Consider the following 11,115-nt stretch of genomic DNA (forward strand, 5'->3'; position numbering starts at 1 on the left):
GCACAAATTTTCACTATGGGATCATCGTGAAAACACAGTTTTTCTACAGTATGAAAAGATAACAGTGCCTTATGAACCTGTGCAGAGCCATGTTACCAAAGTTAAAACCCTCTCTCAACTTGGTTTAACCAAGTTAAATACTATCCTTGTAAAATGCTGTATGAAATACAATGTGTAACAAATCGTTACACAAAGAACTGATTTGGTTCTTTATGTAATCAACTATATTTAATTCACACAGGGTTATGAATCAGACACACACCGTTAATATTAGTAAATGTCTCCCAGGGAAACCACAAGCTTTTCTTAGATGTCAACAACATCTCAGCATATTCTTTTTAATATGTAATCACTCCCCCTTGAACTGGTAGAGTTTATTTAAATTGGTTGGTGTCCAGCCATCAAACTAGCTCAAAGACTTAGCTAAATAAGGAATTGTAAACTCCCTATTTAGGAGTTTATTGTAAGAAAACCTAAAATCTATATTTTTTAAAAATATTGCTTTATTATTTCCACAAATATGTTCTTGCTTTTCTTTAGTTGTATCCACTCTATTTATTTATTAGGTACACTTAGTTAGTACCGGGTTGGACCTGGTCTTTAGTGATCTTGTGCAAATTGTAGCCTCAGTTCTCTGTTTTAGGTGAAAGGAGTGGCATCCTGTGTGGTTTCCTGCAGCAGTAACCCATCTGCTTCAGGGTTCTATGTTTGCCTTTCTATAATCTCAAACTAGTCTCCGTGTTCTTCTTTAACCTTTCACATCAAAGAGGTTTTTATTTTTATAGCTCATTTGTTATTTTCTCTTTTTCAGGCTATTCTCTCTCATACCAATCACACAAATGGGAGTGAAAACCACAGAAGACCAGTAATTTGATTCTTTCAGGACCAACAACCATGCTGTGTTCAAAGTAACTTAAATTTGATCCCTTTTCTTTCCCATTCTGATGCTAAATTTCAACTTCACCACGTCCAGATGCCTTTGTGCATTGAGTGGCTGCCATTTGATTAGCTTATTCACTATTTTGGTTTGACAATTGAGGAGCTTTACCTAAAAAGCTTCATACAGGTGAGCGTAGACTTTGTGCTGATAGTTGCAGATCAGCCTGTTTCGCTGCCTGGATTTCTGCCCTGCATATTTTGCTGCTATAAATTCATATGCTGAGTTAAGATCCTCCACCATGGACAGATCTTGAGGGTTGTTCCTGCTACCTACTTCCAACTGTTAACAGCAAAAGCTAGGTGATGATGTGGAGCGAATATTTCTTTTTCCATTTGTACCGTTGCCGTGGCTTTGTTAAGAGTATAAGCATGCCATTGTCAGAAAAGGGAAATGGGAGGGTTCCGAGTCACAACCTGATGTCGTGATTGTCAATAGGACATGTTGGTCCGGGAGACCAGGAATCTGACACCACCTTCTCACAAATACTGCCACTTGGAGTGGCGTCTCACCCTGAGTGATGGCCTACAAGACTCCAGGCTCTGACACCTCTTTATCAATATGGCATGGAAGCGGACCGAGAGTGGCCCGCCAGGCATGTGGCTGTGGAAGGATGGGGATTAAGGTTGTTAGATGGAAGCGATGCGATAACCTGACATTGACATGGTGTGCACGAAACAGGAAACTGAATATGTTTGTTTTTATTTTAGTAAGCACAATGCTATTCACACCTGTGTGTGAAACAAAACCGAGATGTGAATTGTTTCTACAAAGAAAGATTTCATAGAAGCTGAAAGTCATATTGGATAGGACAAGTAATTACTTTTTATTTTTTCTTTTTTTTTTAAAAGATGCCCTCCACGACACTTTGAAAAAGCCTTCTGTGACCCAAAATAAGAAAAACATGTTTTCTACAATTTTGGCAAGCATCTCGGAGAAAGAATATTACATTTGTCTACCTATCTCAGATGTTCCAAGATTCCCCTGGAAAACCTCATAATTTACAGTTTTGTAGTAAATGCATAATTTTCTTAAGCATCTTGGCAGGGTGACGTTTTTTCATGTTTGTCATTTTCTTTTCATCGCTTTACTTTTTCTGGTGTATATTACAATAAAAGTTCTTTTCATTTACGAGTCAGATTTCACCTCTCTTGCAGGAGATGAAATCAGAGTTGTACTACTTTTGACCTTATTCGCTATGAATATGACAAAGCTTTCTTTTTTTACCTAAAATTGCTGATCTGAAATTATAACACCAAAAAATCTAAACCTGCTTGTTTCCCACTTTTATTCATTATGCAGTGCCTTACAAAATGATCCATACCTGTTAAACTTATTCATATTTTGTCACTCTAGAGCCAGAATAATTATTTTATTTTATTGGGATTTTTATTTTACAGTCCTATGCAAAGTAACACACAATTGTGAAGTAGAATTTTTTTTTTTTTAAGTTGCAAAACTGTGAATCAGATGTGTATTCTGAGTCAATACTTTTCAGAACCCTTTGGTACTGTAGTCTTTTGGGGTATATCTCCAAAATGTTTGCACATTTTGGCTAAAATATTTACAGATTTTTCTTTTTAAAATAATATTGGCAATGCACAATTAATAGCTGTCCTTCTGACATTAAAACTAGAGTAATCATAGGCCACTTGACTAAAAATCCCAATGTACTGGATACACTAAAATTCATAGTTCCAATGTGACAAAATGAGAAAAAGTTAAATGGTTTTAAGATATTTTGAAAGGCATTATATTACTGTATAAATATGGCAATCCATTGCAGTATATAACAATAAACTGAAGTGCTTTAAAAACATGATAAAAGGCAAAAATGCTTATGGAGCTGTGGTAGGCTAACACGAAACACTTTGCTGCATCAGTTCAAAGTGTTTCTGTTCTAAATTAACAAACATCAGGGGTTTGCCTTTATACAGCTGTAACTTTCCATCAAGTTTTCATCCCTGATTTTACAATTAGTCCACTGTATGAAATCTCTGATTCTCTAGAGACAAGCACACAAGCATGATAAAATAGATTGATAGATTTTGATCTTCAACTAAAAGTCTGTTTTTCCCTGTGACGTTATCTGCAGCCGCATTCTGCCACCACCATCCCCTCATACTTGTGGTTGAAGGTAACCACTCCGTTATCGTGATAAAGGAGGGAGATTGGCTCCAGCTTTGTGGGAACGCAGCAGGCAGCAGATGCTCGTTCGGGGCGCCTGAGGCTCAGCCGAGTCTGCACTATGGCATGCCTGGTGGGAGAAACCTCTGAGGTCATGGGCGGGCTGCACACGCCGTTGCACTTGTACGCTTCATACCCCAAAGGCTGGATAACCCACGAGTCCCAGCCGATGTCTTTAAAATCCACAAAAAGGGGCGATCGCCTGCATGACTCAGTGTTGGCGCTGCGGCGGATTCGAGGAGGCGTGTCGTAGATAAGATTGGACCGCACCTCCAGGGCAGACTGGTCATTCAGCTCATCCTGTTCCGGGTGGTCAGCGTTGGGATTTGCACGGTCATGAAGAGATTTCTGGCTCGTTATCACGTTATCAGGAAGGTCATTCTCATGCTTAATCATCTGACTCAGCTCTTGTCTGTCTTCTTTGTGATCTCTGCTCTGGTCATCTGAGAACACAATTATCACTGGATTGTGTTGCCCCTCCACTCTCCTGTCAATATCAACCTGTGACACACTTTTGCCCCTTCCTGTTGCTCCTCTCGTGGCCCCTTCCTCGTCTGCCCCCAGGTTCTCAATGTGAACCTCCAGCCTATGAGTTGCGCACCCTGACTTCTGCCAAAGTGTCACCACATGAGTGAGGTCAAATGACACCCAGCTATTATCTTTGGCATGGATATGCTTTGTCACCAGTTCCTCCAAATCCTTCATCGCCTCCACCTCCACTTTATCCCTCTCTCTCCCTTCTTTCCCCACCTCTTTTGTCCAAACAACACCATCATGTACCTTGTAGATTGTCACCTTGCATCTGAAGCCGACATGTGGTCTTTGGACCTTCCGCACAAGCAGTCGAAGCTCAGCCATTGTAATTTGTTCATAGTGTGGCATGGAGATATTGAATAGGAGGGGATGTATCCATACTCCAGTGACTCTTATACTTCGGGGGGAAGAATCTGAAATCAAAATACCACAAGAAGTATCTCAATGTTGTCTGTATGGGTTTACCCAAGTAAGCTAGCATTAATTTGTTGAATTTTCACAAAAAGATGGTTTTGTTGGACATGCTACATGCTATACTTAGAGCACCTTCCTTTGATTTCGGTAACTCAGACTGTTCCATCATATCCAAGACACAATCTCAAACATGATCTTATTTTATCTAATTTACCTAAATACATTTAGATCAATTTGTTGAAAGAAGTTTGTACCTTCATTCTTGAAACTGCGCACAATGTCGGCAGACGGCATTGCAGTGCGGTCATTGGCAAATCGGTTGTAGAGCTCCAGCATGTACTCTGGAAGTGGCTCTTTCTGGGCTGTAAGAGTCCAAGGCTGGGACCTTAGCCTGGTGAGGTTCAGTGTTGACAGAAACTGGCTCAAAAAGTCCTGTGCACTGTGGAGAGGACTGTTGATCACATCCATGCCGACGGATGTCCTGTGGTAAGTCTCTGCAGACTTGATTGGACTGCTGCGGCTCAAGCCAGTTAACGCCGCAATCACAATATTTAGGAACCGAAGGTTTGAGAAAACCAAAGTGGTCATTCTTGAGCAGCTGAAAAGTTTAAATCCAAAGACAGACAAGCATTTGATGAGAAAATGTGGATCTCTTGGAGACTTTCCTTCATTAAAGGACAGCAGGTTGCTGAAAACAGCTTTGCACCGGTTTATCTTGAAGTTTGGTCGTGAGGGCAGGGCAGGGCTGCTCTGCTGACATGTTTGGAGATGTCGCTAAGGCCCTGCTCTGCCCTCCTCTTTCTCACCACACCAGGGACTTATGACCATCCATACACTCATTTGATTCTAACCCCAACTTACAGGCATTTTTGATTAGAATCACTGAGCTGACTTTCAATTCAAACTACGAGCCACCCTAAAACTGCAAATCCTCTGCTTGGATTTAATTAAGAATTTAATTTGGTCTACAAACCATGACACAGTCTCTTATAAACAAACTTGTAAAGCTTGTAGAGTTTTGTTGTTTCTCTGTATTTTCCTCCAAAGTGCATTTTGGAAGAAATCTACAAGCACATTTAGATCCCCATAAATTCTAATTTATCCTGCTGCTAATAAAAACTTGAACCCAAATGTGTTGATTTAAGCCTTTAGGCTTGAATATATACATCTAAGCAAGATGGAGCCACAGCAGCATAATGCTACTACTACCATGCTTTATGTTTGGCATAGTTATAAACTTACAATTCTTACAATGACTTCCCCAAATATTCTCCTGGTTATTAAATACATAAATCTTTTCTGCATAAATAATGCCTTGTCAATGGGAAAAGAAAGAGCAGATTTTGGAGAGGGGACTTTTTTTCTTCAGCACCAGGATTGGTTTCAAAAAAGCAGAACTAGAAAAGCAGCAGTAGTATCGCTGTGGGTATTTGGTGTTTATTCCAAATGAGATGGTTTCATAAAAATAAATGGGGAACTATTCATATCCATGGTATCAGGTTCTTGCTGCGACTTTTATTATGTTTTTTGTTGGGGGGGGGTTATCGCAACATACACAACAGGGGAAAAAAATCTAATTTACTCAAAAATGACAATGAGAGGGCAACAAAGCGCAACTAAACTGGTAGAAGAACATTAACTGGTCTTGAAATGCAATCAAAGAAGCAACCTCAAGAATGAAATTTCCATTGCAAATGTTTTGGGTAGAGTGTCACTTTATGCTGCGATGGTAAGAGTAAACAGGAGATCTCACAAAGGGGCGATTTATAAACACACAGTAAAGAGGCTGAGATGGGGGTGTTAAAGAATGAGAAAGGTAAAAAATAAAAAAAAATAAGGTGAGATTAAACATAAAATTATTTGGCTGATAATCTGCTTGGTGTATCATCCTGAGTTCAAATGTTTTAAAAAAAATGGTAACATAATTATTAGATGTTAAATGTTTTCCTTATGACCAGAGCAAGCAATTAAGGCAAGACATGACATGTTTAAGGGGATCCTCCTCACTCACAGTTCAAAATGGATCGAGCAGATGACTTAGAGCCAGTTTCTAAATGTGACTGATGAGTGTCTAACTTCTGGAAAAATACTTACTCTATAAAACACTTGTATTAATTTGTTTGTTTATGGGTATTTTCAGAGGTAAAATCTTTGATTTTTGCACATATGTATGAGTTGAAAAACAGGACAAATACAAAACTTAAATTTATGCACATTTATTGACTTGCATTCACGAATTTAGATGTCTACGCATGCATTTTTAATTGACAGTAGTCTTACCTTATACAWAAAGCCTTGTGTTTCCATAGCAACTAAAGCAAACAAGAACCTGTCACAGGTTGTTTGACATCATCATGTTATCCATGTTCTCATCAATGATGTCATAAAGGTTCAAAAGATTATTATTATCATTTGGAATACAAGAATTCTCAGTTTGCTTTTCAACTTCGTTGGAGGTACAACACTTTTACATCACGAACGGCGAGTTTAGAAAGGATTTCAATTTCAGAAAAAATGTTTCTGACTATTGGTTGGGGCCTTGGTTATCTGGCCACCAAGGGTCTTGAAAAATTGCTTGGAGAGAATATTGGACAAGAAGAAGAAGATGATGACACCAACACATCTGATGAGAGTTTTGAGAATGGCATTGACAAAAAATCCGAAGAGTACAAGAGGTGGAAATACTTTGGTTTTGAGGAACTTATTCCTCAAGAACCTGAGGAAGAGCCTGTTTCTGAAGAGGAAAGYAGCGTGAACGCTACCTCAGAAGTTGYCAGGACCACTTCAGGGGTCTTGACTGATTTGACAGTAAAGACTCCTGAAGATACTGTTTCTTTGAATAGCGACAGTTTTTTTGATCATGTTTTGGAGCTCCTCTGGGAAACTGACTCTGGGGACACAGACACAGATGATAGTGGAAGTGTCRATGTTTCMCTGGAACAAATGGACCTGGACCAGGCTGTTGATGCGAGCTGTGACAGCAAAGAAAATTATGCAGATAATTTTTCTGGCATGGAAGCTGAAGAAATGGATGTTTCCAAGAAGAAAGTCCATTTTGAAAACTCACATGCTGAGAATGTTGTGGAACATTTGGAAGTCTTTTCTGAGAGTTTTCTTCCAAAAATATGGTCTTCTGAAGAAGAATATGCAGAAGACGACATTGAGTTCTCAGAGAATTTTGACAGGAGGGATTTTTCCAGTCAGTCTCTGAGCACAACTCCTCCGACAAATTTGTCACATTTTGATAAAGTTTCTGTGTGTTCTACTTCAGTAGAAACTCTTTTGGAAAAAAGTTCAAAACTTGACGTTCAAACTGGGCCACAACATTTTGACGGCATTGATGCGAAAGAAATGGATATTTCTTTTATGGAAGGTCATTCTGACAGCGGAAATGCCAGAAAAGGGAGGTTGCAAGTTTCCAAGTGGTTTCGCCAGATAGGGACTAGGTTGGCTAAACTCCGACCAAGGAGAAAGAGCTAACTATTCTCTTTCAAGGCGAAGAAAATTTTGAGGAGCTTATTAATGACCTGATTTCACCTCTGGAAGAACTTCAAACACAGTTTGGAGGAGGTGGATGGAACATGACCTGCACAGAGTCGTTCCCCAACTCCATTGTCAATGCGGCTTATTGGAGTTGTGGCCACAAGGTTTCCAGTGCCTGTTTTGGTGTGCTTCAAGGGTGGACTATGACACCCTGGAAGCAGCTTAGGGGTACTGGCAGTCAAAGTGTCATGCAGCTCGGGTGGTCGCTAAGGCAAAATCTTGAGTGTGGGAGAAGTTCACAGAGGCCATGGAGAACCTTGGATCAGGCAGAGTARTTYRAAGACCTYTTCAATCCCACCATCACATCTTCCACTGAGGAAACGAAACATGGGGAGTTTGGATCAGGCTTTGCTGAGTTGACCATGGTGAGAGGCGCAGAGAAGGAGTGGGCATCCTTTTTGCCTTCCATCTTGATGCCTGTATGTTGGAATTTACTCCAGTGAAGAGGGTAGCTTCCTTCCACCTACTTGTAGGGGGATGGGTTCTGACTGTTGTCTTTACTTATGTGACAAGCAGCAGTTCAGATTGGCCACCTTTTTTGAAGTTTTTGGAGGGGTGCTGGAGAGTGTCCCTCCTAGAGACTTCTTTGTTCTGTTGGGGGATTTCAATGCTCACATGGGCAATTACAGTAAGACCTGGAAGCTTGTGGTTGAGAGGATTGGCCACCCTGATCTAAACCTGAGTAGTGTACTGTTATTGGACTTCTGTGCTCATCATGGACTGTCCATAATGTACACCTTGTTCAAGAATAAGGGTGTCCATATGTGCTTGTAGCACCAGGACACCCTGCATGTCTTGGACTCTTGGGTGAAGACAGGGGCAGAGCTGTCCACTGACTTTGATGATGGGGAAGGATGGCAGTCCGACCAGAAAAGCCCAAAAGTGTTGTGAGGATCCTGGCAGAGTCACCTGTGAAACAGAGTTTCAAATTTCACCTCTGGAAGAAGTTCAGACACATTTCGGAGAAAATGGATGGAACATGGCCCGCACAGAGTCATTCCCCAACTCCATTGTCAATGCAGCTTATTGGAGTTATGGCGACAAGGTTTCAGGTGCCTGTTTTGGGGACAACCCTAGAATCAGCTAATGGGCACCAGAAGGGACAGATGCTGTCAACCCAAAGATGGAGACCTATCTGAACATTTTGGCCTGGGACACCCTGGAAGCAGTTTGTGGGTACTGGCAGGCCAAATGGCATGCAGCTCGGGTGGTCGCTAAGGCAAAATCTTGGGTGTGGGAGAAGTACATAGAAGCCATCGAGAACTTTGGATTGGGCAGAGTAGTTCGAAGACCTCCTCAGTCCCACCATCACATCTTCCACTGAGAAAAGGAAACTTGGGGACTTTGGATCAGGTTCTGCTAAGATGACTATGGTGAGAGGCGCAGAGAAGGAGTGTGCATCCTTTTTGCCTCCCGACTTGGTGCCTCTATGTTGGGATTCACTCCAGTGAAGAGGGTAGCTTCCTTCCACTTACTTGTAGGGGGACGGGTTCTGACTGTTGTCTTTACTTATGTGATAAGTAGCAGTTCAGATTGGCCACCTTTTTGGAAGTTGTTGGAGGGGTGCTGGAGAATGTCCCTCCTAGAGACTTCTTCGTTCTGCTGGGGGATTTCAATGCTCACATGGGCAATTACAGTGAGACCTGTAGGCTTGTGGTTGAGAGGATCGGCCACCCTGATCTAAACCTGAGTAGTGTACTGTTATGGGACTTCTGTGCTCATCATGGATTGTCCATAATGTACACCTTGTTCAAGCATAAGGGTGTCCATATGTGCTGGTAGCACCAGGACACCATTTCTATGGTAGACTTTGTTGTTTTCCCATCTAATCTGTGGCTGCATGTCTTGGACTGTTGGGTGAAGACAGGGGAAGAGCTGTCCACTGAACGAATRGTCAGTGGAGTGACCGAATGGTCAGTGGATAGCTCTGCCCATGTCTTCACCCAACAGTCCAAGACATGCAGCCACAGATTAGACAGGAAAACAACAAAGTCTACCATAGAAATGTGGCCAGGGTGTCCTGGTGCTACAAGACATATGGATACCCTTATGCTTGAACAAGGTGTACATTATGGACTATACATAATGAGTACAGAAGTCCAATAACAGTACACTACTCAGGTTTAGATCAGGGTGGCCGATCCTCTCAACCACAAGCCTCCAGGACTCACTCTAATTGCCCATGTGAGCACTGAAATCCCCCAACAGAACAAAGAAGTCTCTAGGAGGGACATTCTCCAGCACCCCTCCAACAACTTCCAAAAAGGTGGCCAATCTGAACTGCTGCTTGTCACATAAGTACAGACAACAGTCAGAACCCGTTCCACTACAAGAAGAGTGGAAGGAAGCTACCCCCTTCACCGGAGTTGTTCCCAACATACAGGCACCAAGATGGGAGGCAAAAACGATGCCCACTCCTTCTCTGCGCCTCTCACCATGGTCAACTCAGCAGAGCCTGATCCAAAGTCCCCAGGTTTCGCTTCCTCAGTGGAAGATGTGATTGTGGGATTGAGGAGGTCTTCGAACTACTCTGCCCGATCCAAGGTTCTCCATGGCCTCTGTGAACCTCTTCCACACCCAAGTTTTTGCCTTAGCGACCACCCGGGTACTCAGATTACCCACCCTTTTTGGAGTCCTTGGAGGGGGTACTGGAGGGTTCTGTGGTGTTCTGTTGTTGGACTTCTGTGCTCATCATGGATTGTCCTTAACAAACACCATGTTCAGGTATAAGGGTGTCCATATGTGCACTTGTCACCAGGACACCCTAGGCCACAGTTCGGTGATCAACTTTGTCATCATTTCATCGGATCTGTGACCGTATGTCTTGGACACTTGGGTGAAGAGAGGGGCAGAGCTATCCACTGACCACTACCTGGTAGTGAGTTGGCTCCGGTGGTGGGGGAGGATGATGGTCGTGTTGTGAGGGTCTGTTGGGAACATTTGGCAAAGTCTCAGAGATAATAGGTACACCCTTTTGTCAAATTTGACAGGTGGGCGTGGCTTCTGGTGGGAGAGGGGCTCAGTGGGGAGTCCAGAAGTGGGGCAGGGGCTCAGTGGGGGCGGGGGCGCCGGAAGTGTGGGAGGGCTTCAGTGGGGGCTCCGGAAGTGAGGAAGGGTCTCAGTAGGGGGTCCGGAAGTGAGGGAGGGTCTCAGTAGGGGCTCCGCAAGTGAGGGAGGGTCTCAGTAGGGGCTCCGGAAGTGAGGGTGGAGCTCAGTGGGGGGACCGGAAGAGGGGGTGGAGAACTCTAGGGGTTTGGAAGGGGGGTGTCAGGGGAAGTGCACGGGAAAGGGTGAGTGGGGGTGAAAATGTTAATGATTTTAACACCTCTGATCCACAACAGGTGTACCTTTTGATGTCATGAGATACAGGGGATGTCAGTGACTTATTGTAATTCTTTATCACTACCCAGTCCTGTTCTTGGTGAGTCTGAAAGACACCCCATACTGTTCTTTAGTGGTCCAGATTACATGTCTCCTTAGCTCTGATTGCTGTGTGTGTG

General features: G+C 42.7%; 1 protein-coding gene across 1 annotated transcript; it reads right to left on the bottom strand.

Annotated features, from left to right (window-relative positions):
* Window positions 1-749: 749 nt before the first annotated feature.
* Window positions 750-5,018, bottom strand: LOC103473776 (bone morphogenetic protein 10-like). Its single transcript, XM_008424264.2, has 2 exons — window positions 4,327-5,018; window positions 750-4,071 (listed from the first exon to the last, which is right to left on the bottom strand). The coding sequence occupies exons 1-2, from the start codon at window positions 4,658-4,660 to the stop codon at window positions 3,023-3,025; spliced, it is 1,383 nt and encodes a 460-aa protein (XP_008422486.1). The 5' UTR covers window positions 4,661-5,018; the 3' UTR covers window positions 750-3,022.
* Window positions 5,019-11,115: the final 6,097 nt, after the last annotated feature.

The sequence above is a fragment of the Poecilia reticulata genome, linkage group LG12 (genome assembly GCF_000633615.1).
Source record: "Poecilia reticulata strain Guanapo linkage group LG12, Guppy_female_1.0+MT, whole genome shotgun sequence".
NCBI lineage: Eukaryota > Metazoa > Chordata > Actinopteri > Cyprinodontiformes > Poeciliidae > Poecilia > Poecilia reticulata.

Excerpts from the sequence above, each read along its gene's own strand:
- LOC103473776 (XM_008424264.2), bottom strand. The coding sequence starts at position 4,660 with ATGACCACTTTGGTTTTCTCAAACCTTCGGTTCCTAAATATTGTGATT. Across the intron at positions 4,072-4,326 it reads GCGCAGTTTCAAGAATGAAG|ATTCTTCCCCCCGAAGTATA; the intron begins GTACAAACTTCT and ends TTTTGATTTCAG.